This window comes from Haliotis rubra, unplaced genomic scaffold (assembly GCF_003918875.1).
Source record: "Haliotis rubra isolate DU_JTF1 unplaced genomic scaffold, ASM391887v1 Scf357, whole genome shotgun sequence".
NCBI lineage: Eukaryota > Metazoa > Mollusca > Gastropoda > Lepetellida > Haliotidae > Haliotis > Haliotis rubra.
In genome coordinates, this window is record NW_025767032.1 from 126,079 (window position 1) to 149,342 (window position 23,264).

Genomic DNA, 23,264 nt, shown 5'->3' on the forward strand with positions numbered 1-23,264 from the left:
ATATATACATGATATCGGGATCTCTCAGGTGATAAACATCATGCTTCCTAGACTCCTAAAGTATCGTTCAATAACGTTAAAACAATTAAATTCAGTTGATGGACTATGTCAGAAGTAGTATCAATGTATTGTTTACTCGGGGTTTCAGCATTCAATGCCGAAGCAACACTTCCTAATGTTGCTCCTAAAACATTTGACAAATCAGTGGAAATGTCTGATTCAAATCCGGCTTAGACCATATATTCCCATGTTTGTTCAAGTTTAATTTGTCATGGTTGTGACGGGTAACATCCATGTTCAAGTACGCTCGGGAGCGAGTGTTACGCTCGCAAAACACTTAATATGATCACTGTTTCATGTTGATTTATAAACACCTAACTAAGAAATAGTTAGAATCAACTGCATGCTCCGCTTATACTGGAGAGTTGTTATAATTGCAGAAAGCAATTTGTTGTTTTTAGGTAGTATTATATATATTAATCTTGTTATATATATATACTACCCATCAAAACTTAGACTCACTTAAAGCACTCGCTATATGTATATATATGTGGTAACGTCGAAAATGACTTTGTCCACTAACTTAGGGGAACCAACTGCAAACCTTTTGCAGATGAATTGCACGAGGATCATGCACCAAATTGCTGAAAAGTATGTGCAAATATCATGCATGTGAACAGCTGCGTTTTGGTGTGAAGTTTTGTTAAGAATTCACCAATTTTCACTGAGTTTCATCATTTATTAAACTCATGAAAATAACCTTTTTATAACGTTACGAATTTGTTTTACAACACATCAGTTAATGTGTAAACAGTAGCTTTTAACAGCATGGAATGTTTTGCAAAATTTAGTTTAGAACACTTGCCTGAAGTAAGTGGCTATATATACACTAGTGAGTCTAAACGTTTGATGGGAAGTATATGTTCGAGGACTGCTTCTGAAAAATGTGCCACAAACTTACATTAGAGATACACTCTCTTCATCTGTCTCCTCGCCAGATTTCACCGATTCCATTCTCTGGAGAACCTTCTTCTTTATTTCAGTTACTGTTTAAATAGCAATGTCAAAGTCAGGTACGTGTAATTCAAGAATCGCCTTCTGGTTGATATCATTAGATGCATATTACGCTGTAATGTAACGTTAATCGTAATTTCCACTCATTTTCATGGCACAAATATAGAATACCTGTGGAATGTCCAACTTACATTCAGGATCGATGACATCGGAATCATTGCTCTCAAGAAGATACTTCTGCAGGAATTCAGAAAAGGGCCCGTTATGTTGGAGAAGCTCCTCATACGTCCCTGTCTCTGACATCTGACCACGGGTCATCACAAGGATGGAGTCCACCTCTGGGAGCCAGTGGATGCCGTGAGTGACCAAGACACGAGTCTGGATGGGACAGATGAAAATCATTAGTCCACCGAACATGCAGCCTATTCATATGGCTGAGCAAGCAAATGAGCATCGCGTTTATTCTGTAAGCATAATATTCCTCAAATATCAAGGCAGATGATACTAGGATCAGGCTTCCCAGACTCCATAAAAATGATTATCAAGAATGACCATATTATCAGTTTTAAATTCAGTGTATATTGTCAACATCTATTAGTCTGTTGTGATATGTGTCAAATAAATGGACTAAATGGAGTTTTTCTTGCTCAGGTGAATCACATTTTATTCATCGATTGAAACACGTAGTATAATACGTTCCTACCTTGCCAGCAAGCAGTCCTTTTCTACTGAGGACATTGTCAAAGATATGTTTCCCCACATGACTGTCAACAGCACTGAGTGGATCATCCAGCAGGTAGATGTCAGCATCGTTGTAGACAGCTCTGGCCAGAGACACTCTCTGCTTCTGTCCTCCGCTCAAGTTGATACCCTGATGACAAGGTAAGAAACAAATACAATACAATCCACTCTGCTGTAGAGAGCTCTGGCTAGAGATAATCTGCTTCTGTAATCCACACCAGTTAAGTCATGATAGGAAAGCTAATACAAGAACCAGGGCACAGTAGACAGCTCTGGATAGAGATACTCTCTGCTTCCGTCCTCCGCGCACAAATTGATACCCTACAGCAATAATACTCTGAGCGCATGTCATATCCTCCTCTTTGCACTATTTCCGTTACATATCACCGATAAAAGTTAAAATGATTTATCAAAATCTGTAGTCAACACGCTTCCATAAATGAAAATAGTTCACATAGCACATTGCGATTTAATGCTAGTGGTTTAGGGCAAAAAGTCCAGTTTAAGACTCAACCTAATAATAAGCATATGATATTGCCGGCCTGTTCTACTCCGGAGTACACACTACCACAAGACACTCACTCTCTCCCCAATCTCTGTCATATCACCAGCTGGTAACATTTCCAGGTCTGCAGTCAGAGCACAGCACTCCACTACTTTGTTGTACCACGGTCTGTCCATGGGCTTCCCGAACAGAATGTTGTTCTGCAGGGTGTCGTTCTGGATCCACGCAACTTGTGGTACGTAAGCGATGTGACTCTGCCAGGAAATACAAATGAGTCAGCATGTGTGCAATAAGGCAAGAGTAGAAATATTTTACTTTGATTGATTTGATTTCTACGTCCAACACAATATTAAAGAAAATAGAAAATGAAAGAAAATAGAAACCTTTAGACTGACATAGCCCTTGACCTTGTTCATCTCGCCTAATACTGCAGATACAAGAGAAGATTTTCCCGATCCAACTTGACCTACGATTGCTACAAGCTGGTCTTCATTCACTGTCAAGTTAATACTGAAAAGAAAACGTTCTTTAAGTTTCAGATTGTGGCAGCTGACAAATATTCTTGCTTGTATAAATTCCAAATAGAAAACTCAAAACATATTTGAGAAATATATGAACTCGAAGTCGACAAACGTTTTTTAGTTGACAGTGAAAGGTATGTAGACTATTTACTTTGTGAGAGCTGGTCCCATTTCAGAAGACCACTGGAAACACCCGTCTGTAATCTTCACTGCGGGATCTGGTTGAGATAGTGAATGTTCGTGTGAACAAATGGAGAATATATTTTCATCATTTCTTACAGAACATACACGTACTATCCTTATGGTACAAGATGGGAATAATGCCAAGGGATTAGAACATTGAAAACGTCATGTATTCATCCTCCTGGGTATTCTAGGATAATATTCATTATGTCATCCGGTCAAGTTAAGGTTGTGCTTTTTCTTATTCCAGTTTTATCACCCCAAGCCATCCCCAAATATCACACGTTCGCTTTTGAAGCGTTCAGTTGCATGATATCATATCATGTAATTAGTAAACCACTACAGACCCTGTGTGGAGTTCCACTGTATCTGGGTCTCGTCCAAATTGTCTGCATTGAGGAACTTCGATATTCTGTTCAGCGACACAATCGCCTGAAATTGTAAAACAATTGATCATGAAGCAGTGATTGGTACATTGACATCTTCTGTTTAGGCCAGTGTATACAAGCACTTTCAAAAGTACGACAGTACTATATTTCAAAATGGTCAGAAGGACAAAATTACCTGAACCATATCTGAGAAGAAAGAGGGTAAACTGACGACCGCTAGTCTGACGATGCTTAAGAGTGATATGGCTGTAAAGACGACATCCGGTCCCAGATAGTGATCTTCTGATGTGAAGATATATGTCGCGAACATAGCTAACGACACCTGCGAAGTATACAACGTATAGCAAACGTTATTACAAGAATGATGCTGATTATAAAATTGGAGCAATTAAATAATAATGATCATACATGCGCCATAGCAATGTGATCGGAAATGGAATACTTTCATCTACAGGGCGTACTTGCACAAAGCGATCTTAGGGCTGCAATGATTGTAACTCCCATTCTCTTAAAATAGACGTAGCGTTAAGATCGCTTTGTGCAAGTGGGCCCTGAAACTTACCTCAGTGAAGCATGATGTAGATTATCAGTTATGTTAGAGTGAGTCAACTGATGGCTTTCAGGTGAGATACTGGACAAATGTGGCCAACACAGGTGTTGACAAACATTTGAACAATTTCAAAAATGTATTTGCATGACTTCTGCGCATGGTATCGTTTTCAATCAAACAGGAGTGAACCCGAGACATTTAGTATGAGATACAACAACCAAAAGGCAATATACAGGCAATTATGAGGTTTGCTAAATCCACATCTGCCACCTGTGTTTCATATAGCATCATACAGCCTTGTGTTATAGTGATCGTTCATAGACATACCCAATATGACTTTCGTATCACTCATGCAGGCAATTATGAGGCTTACTAAACCCATATATCAACCAGCTGTGTTTCACATAGCATCATGCAGCCTTGTGTTATAATGATAGTTCATAGACGTACACAATAGGACTTTAGTTGAAAGTATCACTACTGAAGCATTAGTGTAGTCTATAGTTCATAGACATACTAGATAGGGATTTATTGAATACTATCAAGCATTAGCATCAGACTAGTGTGTTGAAATAGTAGTTGGTTGACGTACCAGGTACGGAGTAAGCGTCCAGGAGAAGGTGGTGAAAACCTGCATTAGGGAGATCTTCCACAGAATGTGCAGCTCCTGCTTCCGGACTTCAAGGATCTTCTTTTGGAAAGACGGTTCCCAGGCGTATAGTTTTAGAATCTGGTTCATAAAGCATGCAGGTATATTCCGCATTTGGAATCTCACTAATCAAGCAGCAGTTTGTGAAATAAGATATGACATTTATACAGTAGACCATTAGAAATGAAGCAGAACAGAGCATCTTTGTATCATTTGAGTACAGTTGATGGTATACTTGATTCTGATTTTCTTACTTGTGACGCCACTTCATGTCATAATTCTACCTTTATTCCACTGAGTACTTCATTCATAATCTTCATCCTCCTGTCCTTCTGCTTCATCAGATCAGCCTGGTACTTCTTCCACAGTAACGTGGCAACAACGTTGACGGGCAACAACACAAGCAACACCCCCATCCCAGTGAACATGGATGCTCCCAGAGACTGATACAGGAGGTACATGGCAATGGCAATTTTCAGAGGATGTGACCATGATTCCCAGGCCCAGAATATGAACGTCCGTAAATGTTCTACGTCCACAGACATCAGGTTCACAATTTCACCTGTTGTCGACTCTTTCTTGGCCTTGTTGCTCATCTTTAAGGACTGGAAAACGATGAAGAAGGTTTTATACGTAGGTCAGTGGACTTGGTTAACTGGCCTTTTAGCAGTATTTTGGTTATGTGATGACATTGGTTAACCGTTCTTTTAGCAGTATATTTGTTATGCTATGGCATTTCAGGTTTATTTATGAGGAAGGAATAGATGATGGCAGAAGCCCCCACTGAAACCTGCGAGCACGGATGTGGTCATGACAACAACAGGAACAATTAGTTTAAACAGCTTCCTGGCACGACTCTCAAACCTGGGCCATTAGACACCTCTTACATGTATGCTGATAGTACACAATGGCATATAAGAAACGGGTGTATTAAAGACCACTATGAGTCTGTCTCACAGTCCATGAACCACACTATTTTCCCTTCCGCCTAGCCCTTTCTGCAATGCTAAAGCCCTAAATGTAGATTTGCCCCGGTTCTGAATGTCACCGGGGCTCCTTTTTAATTTAAAAGGACTTTTGTCTATCAAGATTATATATATTCAAAGACTAAGCGTACGTCTAGGACCACTATAAAGTTACAACACATTTATATTATATATGTATGATTATGGTATAGAAAGTACTTTATGTGGAAATAAGGTCGGACGGTAATAATCTGCAGTTAAATTAAGATGATTAGATGGTAAATCAAATAGGTAATAGTTTACCTTCTACATTTGTGTAACATTGTCCCTTACGAAAATCCTGAGGTCCCCATCAGTAAAATAATTATAATTCTTCATCTGAGAAACAGATTTTGTTTCGTTCGTAAAGCACACGTGTTTTGGTTTGATTTATCATTAAGATTGTATCATGTTCAATACTTCAGTTTTGTGAGGGTACATAGTAGTTATACCTTTCTGTAGATTGCAGATATAGTGACAGCAGCAATCCGCAGTGCCACTTTCCTCGACTGGTGCCAGTTAGCTTGAGAAAAGGCTGTCTGAGCTAACGTGGCGATAGAAAGACCAGCACACAACACATAGCCTTTCCACGTGGGTATAGAGTTGTCTGTTGTGAAGGTAACGAGTTGGCTAAAATACATAGCGATCAATGTTAGTATATTTCTCTATGGGCAGACCATTTGATATCGCTGGGATGGTCTGGTATTTTATTGAAAAGAACAATGTGTACTTGAAATATTGAAAAGAACAATGTGTACTTGAAAACAGTTTTCAGAGAAAATCGTTTGCTGAAAGTTCCTGATGTTCTAACAGAACTATGTTTAGGTTCCAAATAGACTGTTTTGGCCGTTCTGACCGAGGTAAAGTGTGTGTGTTTAAAGCTGTGCATAAACAAAATCTTGGACAGTTATGTTCGATAGGTTTGGGGAAACCGTTAACGAAAGTAGATTAATAACGGCAACGGTCACCAACGACGATGCATGCTTCAGAACATGAGATGCAATTTTTCATTTGCTCATTTTTAAGGTCTTACATATGTGTCAGTTTATTGAAATTAATTATTATTTTTATAGGATATTTATATATCGCACGTATCCATGTATATAGTACATGCTCAAGGCGCCGACAATTTTCCCCTCGATTACTGGATGCCAGTCTCAACGGCACATCGTTTATCAATCTCAACTCCCCGGGATTCATACAACACTTCCAGCCGCTAGGCGCACCGAGTTAATGCGGCTTTCTCATCCTTACGAGGTACCCATTCACAGCTGGGTGGACTGGGACACATGGTCACAGTACTTTATCCAAGTTTACTGCACGTTGCTGTACCCGCAACTAGGTGTTTGCATGTATTCATTTGGCCACCATCTGGTCATATACCAACGGATTCATGGATTCTTTAAAAGTATACATGGTTGTGTACTGTACACTAGGGGTTGTGACAACACTGAAAGAGTCTGCACACAAAGTTGACTCCAAGGTTTTTACACCCGGTCACAGGTGGGCTCGATCCCGATACCTAAAGCTCGCTGGATCACTTGTGCCTGGCGCATTAGCCAGCTCGCCCACCATGCCCCACTAATCTAAGCTTGAAACAAGAAAGTGATGTTTTGTGTGTGAAAGCATCCTTCACTTTCGTTTTGACTGTTTTCGTTCTTCAAATCGAATGCCAAAGCAAAGGTTTACTGAGTAACTGACACAGCAGCAATACGTACCCAAGTATTAAAGGACTGGCAAACCTAATCAGACTGCTCACAAGCCTCCATAGCTGAGACTGTATTATGTCGAACCAGAACGTCCTCCACAGTGTCCATGTTAGGGACACTTGGTTTTTATTGGATGTCACATCCGCTTCTTTCATTCCCATCGGCTTATCTTTCATCAACAAAGGAGACTTCTCATTAGCAGCATCCAGGCTGAGAGAGTCGTTAAGTGTTGTAGAATATGACACTTTGCTGTCTCCTCGCTCTCTTGCATTAGTTCTGTAAAAGAAAATATATTCACATTTTCCCATTCAGGTAAAGATACATTTGTGAAATTAGGACACGGCCATGAAGGTTATCAGTCTTCCACCTTTATCAAATTCTAGGAAGATCCTTTGCTTCACCGTTTGCCACGTGTTTCCTCACAACTCGACCATTAACTGTGTGTGGTTAATGTTAAAGTTAGCATCGATTTTGCGACAGGGCATCCCTGTGTCATGCATGCTAATAACGTGTATTTTCGGAACGTCTTTGTATTGTTATGTGAAGCCAAGTTCATTTTCAGTACTGTCGTCTATTAAAACAGGTAATGCCCCAATATGCCTGTTATCTTTACACCATGTGAACAAACTACCTAAAGTTTTTGATATTTTGTGTGAAGTTTGTGATTTTCAGTATGCTGGGGTTAGATCGCCTATCAGAACCAACATCTTAAAAATGACCATGTATGCAGGTGGTGCTTAATTAATGCTCGTGTGTACCGATAATATTGCTTTCAGCAATTCTCACAGTTCCTCATAGTGTTCCTTTGTCTTCACTGTTTGCAAAAGGACCCCTAGAAACAAATAGTCATACGGACGTTTTGGTGCCCCAAAGTGAAGAAGATGTCCCCCAATTGTTTTTGGCGTCATGATTATGTAACATATGTTATGTTTGGGATTACACTTTCTTAGTAAAGTACAGATTCTAGTACTTTTGGGGTTGAGTCCCATCCGGGATTTGAACCCACACCCTCAGAGTCAGGCACCTAATCGCCAGCACACAAAGTCAGCCGCCTGAGCCGCTCACCATCGGGGCTTCCACACCTAATGGCGGAATTATTTGTCACTTGATCCCGCGATAAATCCTAAAATGTATTCCTTAAGGACAGATAATTCATAATTCGGTGCTATATGGCATTCTCTAATAGTTTGAGTTTGGTTGTCACATTCCACTGATATCACACTGTCTGTCAGCAAAATGAAACAAAATGCATTACCTTCTTTTGGACTTGTTTATCTCTTTCGTCCACCGCGGCAGAAAACGAGATACGGTATGGGCGGAAGATTCATCGGGATGAATATCACAGATGTCTGTTTCTGTCAAAGCCTTCCGGTATCCTCTCATTAATAAGCTAATGTAAAAAATTACAAATGTCAGAATTCCAGTTGTTGTTTTGTTTGGATGTTTGTTGTTTAACGCCGCACTCAGCAATATATCAGCTACATGGCGGCGGTCTGGACCAGACGATCCAGTGGTCAACATCATGAACATCGATTTTCGCAATTGGGATACAATGACATGTGTCAACCAAGTCAGCGAGTCTGACCACCCGATCCCGTTTGTCGCCTTTCATGTTAGGACAAGCATGGATTGCTGAAGACCAATTCCAACCCGGATCCTCATCTTCAATGCTATTTGCATTTTCCAGATATTATATATTCCTCCAAACCAGAATAACAGTTTGGACATTTGAGAGTGAGGAAGGAAGTAATGTCATGTCATGCTAGTTAATCTACTAGGAAGCCAGTTAGCTCCCCTTCATATTGACACAGGGGCGATGGATAGTCTAGTGGTACGCGGGTACAATGTGTGAAGCCCTTTTCTTGTGTCCCCTGTCGTGATATTACTGGAATATTACTAAAATATTATTAAACCCATCCACTCACTCATATTGACACATTTCACAGTTTTCAAGGAAACGGTTTTTAGTTGTCAGTACCTTCATATTCAATCCCCACCCAAAAGAATGGAACCTCTAAAACTTTAGCATGTCTCTTCTCTTTCTTTACAAAAGCAAACAATTCCAAAGAGCCATATTTCATCCCACACACAACACACTCATTTGTGATCGAAAAAATATTGTCTAGTTAAAGCAACTACTGCATATATAATGTTATGTAGTGTGACCTGTTCATCCACCAAAAGGTGATCCTTGAGAGAAAGGAAGCCCTCAGTTCAGGACACGGTTCCTGGAAGTAGGAACGATTGGTGTTTTATAGACAGAATGAAAATCGTAATACATATATATTTGTTGTTACACGCCGCATTCAGCAATATTCCAGCTATATGTGGGCGGACTGTCAATAAATATTTCTGAACCAGATAAGGCAGATATTGACATCATGACCATCTACCGAAATGGTTCATGAGTTACATCAACCAAGTCAGTGATCATTAGTCATTAAGAAATGAATTGCAGATGGCCCAAATGAAGCCGGACCTTAACTGAACTTCAATGTATCTGCTATAAGAGGTAATATTATCGATGGGCCCTTTATCTTCATATCCTTTTATGTTACTTAGCTGGTCTGCATTAGCCGCTGCTATACGTTAGGTAAAACGATTTATTTACATACATATATTCAACATAGCTTGAATCGTATAATCGACTCCAGATGTCTTGTGGGTATGGAAAGGCTTTTGCCACTGTTTTTGTAATATGACGCGGATGACTAGAGGAACCCACGTTAGAACGTCTCTGTAGTTGTACATCGTGACTAATATTCAAGGTCATACCTTGTCCTGGGTAGCCAATTCTGTTGTCTCTGCACAACAACTCAGGATCAGCTGTAACAGCACTAGCCCGTAGTATATGTAGAAGGTTACAACTTTGAGCATGTTTTGCTCGTATTGCTGAAACATAGTGGCAGCTTTTTTCAGAAGGTAGAATTCTTTGTCAGATTTCAACGTTTCAAGTGATAGTCCCATTCGTGTTTGTCATTAAGTCGTAAAAGAAGGCTCTCAATTCCCGGTCGCTGTCTGACTTTCGGTACAGCTTGGCTTTAATATACTCTATAGGGCTTCAGTGGGGAATTGCTTGGCTTCAACATACTCATTTGGGCTTCAGTAGGGAATTTGTTGTCACCAATGTCATTCACTAATAGTTTAATTGCACTGTTTCGTCATGTACATGTTTGGTGGTACGTTTGCTGCTCGTGTTGTTATTTCAGAAAACACAATTCTCGTTACACCCTAGGGCATATACGAAACCTGCTACCAAGCTTCCCAGGGCATGCTGTATCAAGTCAGAAAGCGATACCGTAAGTAACCCCTTAACGACAGGACGATCACATCCAGATCTGGATTGTATTAATGATTATGGTTAATACTGTACGGCCTGATTTGTTGGTGTTTGGTACACTGGATGGATTGGGCAATATGGGACGTTTTCTACTGATAATTTTGGTGCTTTGGAATCCAGGAAGGGGGAATAAGCAGGTGTTCTGATAGTACAGGTGTGTGATTTTGCCAGATAACGTCCTAGTTAACATACTGGACAGGATTGCTTACATGTGCAATACATACACCAATGTTTCGGTTCAGACATTGAATTGTTATTAGTGTTTCTGCTACATACCTTTGTTATGATGATCGAGTAAAAGGGAACAACTCCAGCCACTGTGAGCATCAGCCAGAAGGTGAACATCACCCCGGAAGTGATGAGGCCTTTCTTCCTCTCCAGGAGCAGCATCAACATCGCAAACAGCTGAAAGAATACACCATTAATATGTTCATTTGCTCGGGATATAGTTTTTGTAACTTTTCAAATCGAGACATCTGTGCCAAGGTTTCTCTAGATCATCGTCATTGTTTGGTTCGAGGATGAGGATACGATGCAATCAGCAACTGGACTTATGGATACAGCTGGATGATGACTCAAGCCAACGGTGGGTATTTTATTTGTAAAATATCTACATCACTACATCAATACTACACCGGTAAATCTGAAAACACTTTATGGACATCAGGATATCTCTCAGGATGTTTTAATAACACAACCTCCCAAACCGAGACAGATTCTCTATTGGCATTTTGACTGATAATACGCAAGTTAGAATGTCTTTAAGTCATGGAACGTTGAATGCTTTCATATATATGTCTGCGACAACTGATCCCTAACACCTCCTCCTTCCCCTTGTTTTGAAGAATGTGAACAATTCTGTCACAATGTGTCAGGTTGCTTAGTGAGCATTACCCGAAGTAATGCATGGTTTGCAACGTTCTTGGACTTTCAACAACCCAGGAATCTTCAGGATGAACAGGGATTCGAACACACAATCTACACTAGGTGTCACAAACGCCAAAGGGGCGCAGCTCTGTACCCATGATTAGTAATGGAAACACAAAATATATCATTGTTAAAATAATTCTACTTCGCGTTATTCTTGTCTTACAAAGGTAACTGTCTGGACAGCAGGAGCGATGAAGAAGGCAGAGAATGTGCTGGTGTTGTAACTGTCTGCGGCGTCGATGAGTCGTATGACAGAGAGTATGACGAGGCATGAACACAGTATCTGAAAATTAAAAAACTTAATGAGTGAGTTTAGATTTCTAGTCGAATCGGCAGTATATCAGTCATATCGTGGCAAGAGAAAACTATACATCAATGCTGAATATATCTCAACAGTATAAAGTCGGGGGGGGGGGGTGCAGTATAACAACTAGATTATCACAATGTTTATAAAACTAGTTTAAGGGCATATAGGTTAAACATTTTATTGTTCAATTGACAAACACAGTATGAAAGGGGAATGATTTTTATGGCTTTATGGAGAAGCATATATACTCAGCAGCAAACAAAACGTCAGTACGAATTCTAAATCAGATAGGCACTGTAATCATTTCATTACAGAAATGGACATAATAAGCGGATGAAAAACATTTTTTGTGTACAATATCTTGACACTTCAATGAATAACTCAGCACAGTTGATGATGGCCATTGGCACCTTGAACCACACTCTGAGAAAGGCCTGGCGCAATAAATCGGCTGTGTTCGGCCTTGCTATGACATTATTCAGTCTCCTCTGAAGTTCATCCCAAAGATGTTCAATTGGGTTTAAATCAGCACACTGCATAATGTTGACACCATTTTGCTGCAGGAAGTAGCTCTGGCAGTATGAGCCCGGCGTTATCATGCTGGGAAATGTTGCTCAGGTGACGTGCGAAATGTGGTATGACACGTGGTCTGAGAGCTTGGTCGACGTAGCGCACCGCTGTGATGCCGCCTTCTCTCCCTGGACCAAGGTTCTGGAACACCTCAGGACCCACTCTCTGGTTCAGGCCATTTCCACCCCATACCATGATGCTTGCACCTCCCCATGAGTCTCTTTCCATAACGTCGTCGCCATATTCTTCTTCTGCCATCTGCAGTTGATACGCAGTACCGACTCTCATCTTTGAACAGAACAGTTCTCCATTGCCTGTATCGCCACCTTTTGTGTTGTAGGGCAAACTGCAGGCTTGAGGATGACAAGGGGTGAGGATAGGTCCACGGTAATGTCTACGGCAATGGAGGTTCCCGGTGTTAGGACGTCGGCGTACTGTATCAGTACTGATTGTGTTCCCACTGTCTGGCTGCTGTTTCGGATGCCTGCTTGAAGGGATTCTGTACATGCTGTCGCACAACATGGCGGTCTTGCCGTCTTGTGGTGACCCTTGGTCTGTCAGTACGGGGGCGATCATTTGTGGTGTTGTTGGCCCGGAAACGTTGCTGCAGCCTGTCCGAACGTTGACCTGGAAGTGCAGTGTGGCCAGCTTTAAGTCTTCCTAGCGCCTGGTTCCTCTGAGCTGTCATGAGTCGCGGCATCCTGCTGACGTTGTTATGTGAATGTTTCAACCAGGTTCGGGGTGCATTTTATAGGGCTGGTCCTTGGAAACAGCACGTGCAGCATGAGCTGCATGAAAATGATGGAGAACACCGTACCATCTCCGAGATCAGGCTGCGTTTTTTGCCTGGGTTCAATTCAGAGTTTGGGGAGGAATGTCTTTGTTCAGGTACAGTTCGAGATGTTGTCAAAAATATGCAATCAAAACATTAAATGAGTTTACAGTTATCCGTTTCCGCGAAGGAAAATTCCAAACTGTCGTTTCTTTTGCTGCTTAGTATATGGACAACGTGAATGACCACCCCCCACCCCCAACCCCCATAATTTATGTACAAAGGAAGTGACCCCGCTGCATATAGTTGTTGGTCACAGATGGGTTCCCATTAGTCCGAAAATAGTCGAAGGTGATAATACCACGTCCTCTCCGTGCTACGTCACAACGGGAACACTATGTAAAAAACTAATGATCTATCAATGTGCCCCCGACCTTCCTAGAACAAGATACGTGACCCCTCCATACAATAATCACACATCCACCACACCCAACACCCCACACCCCACATCCATAAATTATGAATGGTCCCTAAACACTGCAAATCATTATGAGACCAGGCGTTTGCGGAAAGGGGAAGCGTGGCCTACACATACAGTACCATCACATGATTTGCATACAAGTGTCGTAGGCACGTTGATGGGGTATGGGTTGTATCGGGAAAGATAGACATGTTTGTATATTCTCTGAGTTAAGTTAAAAATGTGTTATCTAAATCTAAATCACAGTGCTGACAATATACATGAAATATCAGCAGCTTATTATCATGACCATCAGTACAGCCATGTACAGGTCAGCTGCTTGCGTGTAATTAACCATAATGAACTTTAGAGTATGGCCGGTTGGCCACGGAAGTTTAACATTGTGGATGAGGTGCATGCTGGATACTGCAGGTTGACCATACATGTATCGTAATATGATACAGGGCAGCCTGACAGGCAGTAGTATATAGACAATGAATTCTTAATGTAACGGGACTTGACCCTCGGACAGCGGCTAGGCAGGTGGGCCGACGATCGCATCTGTGATGCTGCCTGGCCGTTGCTGCACTATCATGTTACATACTTAGCTGCCGAATAAAGTGTTGTGGACCCACTGATGGACTTCTGAGTTTGAAGAGACAGATATCCCCCAAAACGCTTTAACCAGCCCGGGATACAAGTATATATGTTACAATATGGAACAAGTTTTTATGGATAACAACTTCTTTATTTCGTGAGTGCGACGTTTCGATACAGATTCTTGTACCGTCGTCAAGCAAGAGTGATACATGAAGTGGAGGAGCTGCATATTTATACTGTGTATAACAATGAAACTGCATACATTGTAATTGACAAAGGAAACAACATAATTGCCATAATTGGTTAAGCAGTAAGCTGATGACGCCAGTGAGTACACAAAGGATAGTGAATGGAAGCCAGAGATGTATAAATACAGGAGTGGTACAATGAAGGAGATGTTTATACAATAGGTGCGATGTTTATACAATAGATTGGGCTTGGTGAAGGAGTGGATCACAAGCTGATGGAATGAAGTATCCTTGGTCACGGTTGATGGTGGGCTTATGGCTTTTGATGTGAATGGCTTCGGTGAGCTTGCGTTTAGTGAAGTCCGTTTGGTTGTTGGCGAGAATGGTCAAGTCGGACCACTCTATTTGATGTTTGGGGTTTGCTTTGATGTGGTCAGAGATAGCTGATTTGGTGTCGGAATTAGCAACAGAGGTGCGATGTTCTTTGTCTCGGGTGTTGATTGGTCGGGATGTTTCACCTATTTAGCTTTGTCCACAATCACTGTTTATTTTAGAAATAACACATTTCGGGTTGTTCGGTTCGGTTGTTGTTGACGGCGGGTTGTTTTCTTCCGTTGGCATGGAGGAGGTTGTTGAGGCTGGAGGACGCTGAGAAGGTTGTATCAATGCCTGCCTGTTGTTTCAGGAGTCGGCTGATTTGATGTGATGGTTTACCTGTGTAGGGAATGGATATTCATTAAGTCATGGAACGTTGGATGGTTTCATATATATGTCTGCGACAACTGATCCTTTAACACCGCCTCCTTCCCCTTTGTTTTGAAGAATGTGAACAATTCTGTCACAATGTGTAATGGTTAGGTTAGCCAGTGAGCATTACCCGAAGTAATGTCATGGTTTGGCAACGTTCTATGGATCTTTATAACAACCCAGGAATCTTCAGGATGAAACATGAGTTCGAACACACAATCTACACTGGGTGTCACAAACGCCAAAGGCGCAGCTCTGTAACCCATGATTAGTAATGGAAACACACAAAATATATCGTTGTTAAAATAATTCTACTTAGCGTTTTCTTGTCTTTACAAAGGTAACTGTCTGGACAGGCAGAGATTTGATGAAGAAGGCAGAGTAATAGTGACAAATGTTGTAACTCGTCTGCGGCGTAGATGGCGCCGTGTCGTGACAGAGAGTATGACGAGGCATGAACACAGATCTGAAAATTAAAACACCTAATGAGTGAGTTTAGATTTCTGGTCGAATCGGCAGTATATCAGTCATATCGTGGCAAGAGAAAAATATACATCAATGCTGAATATATCTCAACAGTATAAAGTCGGGGGGGGGGGAGGAGGACAGTCTAACAACTAGATTATCACGTTTCTAAAACAAGTTGAAGGGCAAATAGGTTAAAAAAATTATCCTTTTATTGACAAACATAGTATGAAAGGGGAAGGATTTTTATGGCTTTAAGGAGAGCATATATACTCAGCAGCAAAAAAACGTCATTACGAATTCAAAATTAGAAAGGCACTGTAATCAATTCATTACAGAAATGGACATAATAAGCGGATCAAAACCATTTTTTGTGTACAATATCTTGACACTTCAATGAATAACTCAGCACAATTGACGATTGATGAAGGCCATTGGTACCTGGAACCACACTCTGAGAAAGGCCTGGCGCAATAAATCGGCTTTGTTCGGCCTTGGTATGACATTATTCAGTCTCCTCTGAATTTCATCCCAAAGATGTTCAATTCGGTTTACATCAGGACTAAGGGCTGGCCACTGCATAATGTTGACACCATTTTGCTGTATGAAGTCCCGTGTAGCTCTGGCAGTATGGGCCCGGGCGTTATCATGCTATGAAATGTTGCTCAGGTGACGTGCGAAATGTAGTATGACATGTGCTCTGAGAGCTTGGTCGACGTAGCGCACTGCTGTGATGCCGCCTCCTCTCTCTGGACCAAGGTTCTGGAACACCACAAGATCCACTCTCTGGTTCAGGCCATTTCCACCCCATACCATGATGCTTGCACCTCCCCATGAATCTCTTTCCATAACACATTGGTCTGAGTAACGCTGGCCACGTCGTCGCCATATTCTTGTTCTGCCATCTGCAGTTGATATGCAGTACCGACTCTCATCTGTGAACAGAACAGTTCTACATTGCCTGTATCGCCAGTTTTTGTGTTGTAGGGCAAACTGCAGACGTTCACGCCGATGCCGAGGGGTGAGGATAGATCCACGGTAAGGTCTACAGCAATGGAGATTCCCGCTGTTAAGACGGCGGCGTACTGTATCAGTACTGATTGGTCTTTCGTGTGTTCCCACTGTCTGGCGTGCTGTTTCGGATGCCTGCACGAAGGAATTCTGTACATGCTGTCGCACAACATGGCGGTCTTGTCGTCTTGTGGTCACCCTTAGTCTGCCAGTACGGGGCGATCATTTGTGGTGTTGGTGGCCCGGAAACGTTGCTGCAACCTGTAGATGGTCCGAACGTTGACCTTGAAGTGATTGGCAATGGCTTGTGCAGTGTGGCCAGAATCAAGTCTGCCTAGCGCCTGGTTTCTCTGAGCTGTCGTGAGTCGCGGCATCCTGCTGACGTTGTAATGTGAATGTTTCAACCAGGTTTCGGGGTGCATTTTATAGAGCTGGTCCTTATGAACAGCACGTGCAGCATGAGTTGCATGAAAATGATGGAGAACACCGTACCATCTCCAAGATTAGGTTGCGTTTTTTTCCTTGATTCAATTCAGAGTTTGGGAAGGAATGTCTTTGTTCAGGTACAGTTGGAGATGTTGTAAAAAATATGCAATCAAAACATCAAATGAGTTTACAGTTATCCGTTTCTGCGAAGGAAAATTCCAAACTGTCGTTTCTTTTGCTGCTTAGTATATGTACAACGTGAATGACCCCCCACCCTCCCCCCACAATTTATGTACAAAGTAAGTGACCCCACTGCATGTCAAGATCAATGACACACACCCCTTCCCATAATGTTTCAGCATAATTTTTAAATATTTCTATGTACAAAATTCCTTTACGCTATAGAATAGCAGGTTTTCCTTCCTGCCATGTACTTCTTTCATTGCCATGTTAGATTCTATCAGCACGGAGTACATGAACAGTAGATTTTAGTTCTTTGGCCTCGTCATTAATGCATATTCATTTGTTTAAGGTTGAGAAAGGTTGGCTGTGTTAAGTATGCAGTCACCATGAGTCGCGTGAGAGCGCATAAATTGGTAACATAATAGGAAAGAGGAGTGTCAGGTGAGTAACAGGATATAAATATTGCTCTCCGGAAAGTGATTCCGGAATTGAAAAGACCTCCCGCAACCAACGCTGGGCGAAAGAGACAATTTAGTGGATGATGTGGGTAATGTTAATGCTCTGTTATTGGGTTGATCATTAATTGTTTGTCATCAGTCACAGGCGTGTCTGGTTCACACCACAATGATGCAGATTTATCAAGAAATGTCGATTGATGAGAAGAATGTGCTAAACAATCCAACAAGGAAAGAGATTTGGTTAATAAATATGGTGAATATTCATCTTTGACACACATGCCTATTTTATCGTGATGACATAGTCCCAACAGGGTGGAGCTTACCATATTTGCTATATATTTATATCGTGATGACAACGCTGTCGGTGTGACGTTCAGGAGGTAGTAGAAGTAGAACGGGGACGTCAGCCACAGCCACCCACACGGCACCCACACCAACACCGTTGACTGGAAGCAGTCTGTGAACTGGGGCCATGTGCTGTACCAGGTCAGGTTTGTGTCCTGAAGAAAGCGGCAATAAACCGATACCATTACTCATGCAGCACAAACCGGAAACCCTAAATCTACACATGCATTATTAGCCGGGAACCAAAAAGCTACACATACAGCTTAATCCTAGAACAAAGAAGATACACATGTAGCATAAGCCGGAAACAGAGGAGCTACACATGCAGCATAAGACGGGAACAGAGGAGCTACACATGCAGCATAAGCCGGGAACAGAGGAGCTACACAAGCAGCATAAGCCGGGAACAGAGGAGGTACATATGCAGCATAAGCCGGGAACAGAGGAGCTACACATGCAGCATAAGCCGGGAACAGAGGAGCTACATATGCAGCATAAGCCGGGAACAGAGGAGCTACATATGCAGCATAAGCCGGGAACAGAGAAGCTACATATGCAGCATAAGCCGGGAACAGAGGAGCTACACATGCAGCATAAGCCGGGAACAGAAGAGCTACACAGCAGCATAAGCCGGGAACAGGAGCTACACGTGCAGCATACAAGCCGCCTAAGCCGGGAACAGAGGAGCTACATGCAGCATAAGCCGGGAACAGAGGGCTACACATACAGCTAAGCCGGGAAGCCGAGGAAAGCAGCATAAAGCCGGGCTACGCTAAGTGTAGCACTAAGCTACAAGCCGGGAACAGAAGCTACATATGCGGCATAAGCCGGGAACAGAGAGGAGCTACATGCAGCATAAGCCGGGAACAGAGGGCTACACAAGCAGCATAAGCTCGGGAACAGAGGAGCTACATATGCAGCATAAGCCGGGAACAGAGGGCTACATGCAGCCTAAGCCGGGAACAGAGGAGCTACACATGCAGCATAAGCTCGGAACAGGAGGTACATATGCAGCATAAGCCGGGAACAGAGGGCTACATATGCAGCATAAGCCGGGAACAGAGGAGCTACACGAGCAGCATAAGCCGGGAACAGGGGAGCTACACAAGCAGCATAAGCTGGGTAGCAAGAAGCTACACGTGTAGCATTAGCCGAGAACAGAAGAGCTACACATGCAACATAAGCCGGGAACAGAGGAGCTACATATGCAGCATAAGCCGGGAACAGAGGAGCTACATATGCAGCATAAGCCGGGAACAGAGAAGCTACACATGCAGCATAAGCAGGGAACAGAGAAGCTACACAAGCAGCATAAGCCGGGAACAGAAAAGCTACACATGCAGCCTAAGCCGGGAACCAAGAAGCTACACACACAGCATAAGCTTGGAACTGAGAAGCTACATATGCAGCATAAGCTGGGAACAGAGAAGCTATACAAGCAGCATAAGCTGGGTACCAAGAAGCTACACGGGTAGCATTAGCCGAGAACTGAGGAGCTTTACATGCACCATTAGCCGGGAACTGATAGGCTTCATATACAGCTTAAGCCTGGAACCGAGAAGATACACATGCAGCATAAGTCGGGAACCGAGAAGCCACACATGCAACATAAGCTGGGTACCAAGAAGCTACACACATACAGCGTAAACCGGGAACTTTGAAGCAAAAATACGCAATTGAAGCCGGTTACCGAGACGCTATACTAATGGCAAAGCGGAAAACCAGATGCTACACGTGAAGCTTGAGCCACAAACCGGGCTTAGCAGAACGGTACAAGCACAACGTAACTCTGCAGCAAAGCCGGGAAGCCACACATTCAGCGCGGGGATACTTTCCATGTGTCGTTTAACGCCACAATCAGCAATATTCCAGCTACATGGCGGCGGTTAATAATCGAGTCTGGACACAATCCTGTGATCAACATCATGAGGCATCGATCTACGCAACTGTGATACGATGACGTGTGAACCAAGTCAGCAAGCCTCACCGCCCATGCTTTAGTCACCTCTTACGACGGTTGCTGAAGATCAGTTCAACCCGGATCTTCACGGGTCAGCCAGGCCTGACAAGCAGTCTCTTCTTAAGGAAATATAGAGTACTGGCGTTGTTAAAACCCGTGAAGATCCGGGTTAGAACTGATCTTCAGCAACCATATGTAAGAGGCGACTAACGGGATCAGTGGTCAGGCTCGCTGACTTGGTTGACTTATGTCATCGTATCCAAATTACATAGATCGATGCTCCTACTACCGATCACTGGATATCTGGTCAGACTCGATTGTTTGAACCGCCGCCATATAACTGGAATATTGCTGAGTGCGCAACGTTAAACTAAACTCCTCACTCACTATTGGCGTTGTTATATTTTGCAAGACTGTTCATTTGTAATACGAGTGCATGCCAGTGACACGTACGCCGGTCATGCATGTACTGTTCGGATTAACGTATCGTGGGTGATCATAATTATGCATGAAAACTGATTTTGTCAGGAATCTGGATTATCAGGGAATTTGAAATACAGTGATATAAACATAAAAATTGTACATGAACTCAGTTCAACACAACAGTCACTTATTAACGTGAAATTACACTTTAATGTGTAACTTTTGATGGGGCACAGTCTTTACATAAAACACGTTAAAGCATATAGGCATCCATAAATGTGAGGTGAGGTGAGGTGAAATTGGGTTTTACATCGTGCTTGAGAATATTTCGCTCATATGACGACGTGCATGCGTGTGTATGTGTATGTGCGGCTGCTTGTACTAGCCCAGACTGAAGCTGGTTTTATAAGTGCTAGCCCACTGGAGATACCATGCCGCAGTGACGCATGAATACCCCACTCAGACACATTATCCATGAATGTAGACTGCTCAGATGCACAAGTAACACGTATCGTCTACTTACCCACCGGTGTCCCGTTACAGCGATGCCATTGTACGTGTGTTTTAATAGTAGCCACCTGACTGAAGATATTTAACCATTGAGTATATGCTTATCTGCTTGTGACCTGGCACGGCCCAATTTCTGCTCGTGGTGAAACATTCGTGACCAACTCGTGTTATTCCGGGACAAGCAGAATAGGTTACGGAGAGGCGAATGGTGGTGAAAGAGCAATGTGGTTGGTTCGTACAAGCTCCCCACAACGAGGGCACGTCGCAGAGTTCCCGTGTTATGTCAGGAAATAGCATAAGTAGAAGTAGAACGGGGACGTCAGCCACAGCCACCCACACGGCACCCACACCAACACCGTTGACTGGAAGCAGTCTGTGAACTGAGGCCATGTGCTGTACCAGGTCAGGTTTGTGTCCTGAAGAAAGCGGCAATAATTCGATACCATTACTCATGCAGCACAAACAGGAAACCCTAAATCTACACATGCACCATTTGCCGGGAACCGAAAAGCAACACATACAGCTTAATCCTAGAACCAAGAAGCTACACATGCAGCATAAGCCGGAAACAGAGGAGCTACACATGCAGCATAAGCCGGGAACAGAGGAGCTACATATGCAGCATAAGCCGGGAACAGAGAAGCTACATATGCAGCATAAGCACGGGAACAGAGGAGCTACACAAGCAGCATAAGCCGGGAACAGAAAAGCTACACATGCAGCCTAAGCCGGGAACCAAGAAGCTACACACACAGCATAAGCTTGGAACTGAGAAGCTACATATGCAGCATAAGCTGGGAACAGAGAAGCTATACAAGCAGCATAAGCTGGGTACCAAGAAGCTACACGGGTAGCATTAGCCGAGAACTGAGGAGCTTTACATGCACCATTAGCCGGGAACACAGGAGCTACACATTCACCTTAAGCCGGGAACCGAGAAGATACACATGCAGCATAAGTCGGGAACCGAGAAGCCACACTTGCAACATAAGCTGGGTACCAAGAAGCTACACATACAGCGTAAACCGGGAACTTTGAAGCAAAATACGCAATTGAAGCCGGTTACCGAGACGCTATACAAGCGGCAAAAGCGGAAAACCGAATGCTACACGTGAAGCTTGAGCCACAAACCGGAGCTTAACTTGAACGGTACAAGCACAACGTAACTCTGCAGCAAAAGCCGGGAAGCCACACATTCAGCATAAGGATACTTTCCATGTGTCGTTTAACGCCACAATCAGCAATATTCCAGCTACATGGCGGCGGTTAATAATCGAGTCTGGACACAATCCTGTGATCAACATCATGAGCATCGATCTACGCAACTGTGATACGATGACGTGTGAACCAAGTCAGCAAGCCTCACCGCCCATGCTTTAGTCACCTCTTACGACGGTTGCTGAAGATCAGTTCCAACCCGGATCTTCACGGGTCAGCCAGGCCTGACAAGCAGTCTCTTCTTAAGGAAATATAGAGTACTGGCGTTGTTAAAACCCGTGAAGATCCGGGTTAGAACTGATCTTCAGCAACCCATGCTTGTAAGAGGCGACTAACGGGATCGGTGGTCAGGCTCGCTGACTTGGTTGACACATGTCATCGTATCCAAATTGCATAGATCGATGCTCATGCTGTTGATCACTGGATTATCTGGTCCAGACTCGATTATTTACAGACCGCCGCCATATAGCTGGAATATTGCTGGGTGCGGCGTTAAACTAAACTCACTCACTCACTATTGGCGTTGTTATATTTTGCAAGACTGTTCATTGTAATACGAGTGCATGCCAGTGACACGTACGCCGGTCATGCATGTACTGTTCGGATTAACGTATCGTGGGTGATCATAATTATGCATGAAAACTGATTTTGTCAGGAATCTGGATTATCGGGAATTTGAAATACAGTGATATAAACATAAAAATTGTACATGAACTCAGTTCAACACAACAGTCACTTATTAACGTGAAATTACACTTTAATGTGTAACTTTTGATGGGGCACAGTCTTTACATAAAACACGTTAAAGCATAGGCATCCATAAATGTGAGGTGAGGTGAGGTGAAATTGGGTTTTACATCGTGCTTGAGAATATTTCGCTCATATGACGACGTGCATGCGTGTGTATGTGTATGTGCGGCTGCTTGTACTAGCCCAGACTGAAGCTGGTTTTATAGTGCTAGCCCACTGAGATACCATGCCGCAGTGACGCATGAATACCCCACTCAGACACATTATCCATGAATGTAGACTGCTCAGATGCACAAGTAACACGTATCGTCTACTTACCCACACCGGTGTCCCGTT

The 23,264-nt window shown here is 42.9% G+C and overlaps 2 protein-coding genes across 3 annotated transcripts in view; one reads left to right on the top strand and one right to left on the bottom strand.

The window, feature by feature from the left end:
• LOC124285277 (multidrug resistance-associated protein 1-like) overlaps positions 1-18,183 on the bottom strand; it is a 48,833-nt gene extending 30,650 nt beyond the window's left edge. For both annotated transcript variants that reach the window (XM_046721480.1, XM_046721479.1), the window contains exons 1-18: positions 18,046-18,183; positions 11,699-11,818; positions 10,882-11,010; positions 10,041-10,157; positions 9,432-9,493; positions 8,521-8,655; positions 7,275-7,541; positions 6,009-6,186; positions 4,837-5,157; positions 4,496-4,633; positions 3,529-3,675; positions 3,312-3,396; positions 2,933-2,999; positions 2,644-2,770; positions 2,338-2,514; positions 1,718-1,885; positions 1,206-1,392; positions 962-1,046 (exon numbers count right to left, since the gene is read on the bottom strand). In XM_046721480.1, coding sequence (XP_046577436.1) covers positions 962-1,046; positions 1,206-1,392; positions 1,718-1,885; positions 2,338-2,514; positions 2,644-2,770; positions 2,933-2,999; positions 3,312-3,396; positions 3,529-3,675; positions 4,496-4,633; positions 4,837-5,157; positions 6,009-6,186; positions 7,275-7,541; positions 8,521-8,655; positions 9,432-9,493; positions 10,041-10,157; positions 10,882-11,010; positions 11,699-11,818; positions 18,046-18,048 — 2,513 coding nt within the window. In that variant the 5' untranslated portion in view covers positions 18,049-18,183. The remainder of the gene's footprint in view (positions 1-961; positions 1,047-1,205; positions 1,393-1,717; positions 1,886-2,337; positions 2,515-2,643; positions 2,771-2,932; positions 3,000-3,311; positions 3,397-3,528; positions 3,676-4,495; positions 4,634-4,836; positions 5,158-6,008; positions 6,187-7,274; positions 7,542-8,520; positions 8,656-9,431; positions 9,494-10,040; positions 10,158-10,881; positions 11,011-11,698; positions 11,819-18,045) is intronic.
• Positions 18,184-18,389: 206 nt separating this feature from the next.
• Positions 18,390-18,800, top strand: LOC124285260. The gene has a single exon (XM_046721457.1). It carries the CDS (start codon positions 18,390-18,392, stop codon positions 18,798-18,800), a length of 411 nt encoding a protein of 136 aa, XP_046577413.1.
• Positions 18,801-23,264: the final 4,464 nt, after the last annotated feature.

Excerpts from the sequence above, each read along its gene's own strand:
- LOC124285260 (XM_046721457.1), top strand. The coding sequence starts at position 18,390 with ATGCAGCATAAGACGGGAACAGAGGAGCTACACATGCAGCATAAGCCG.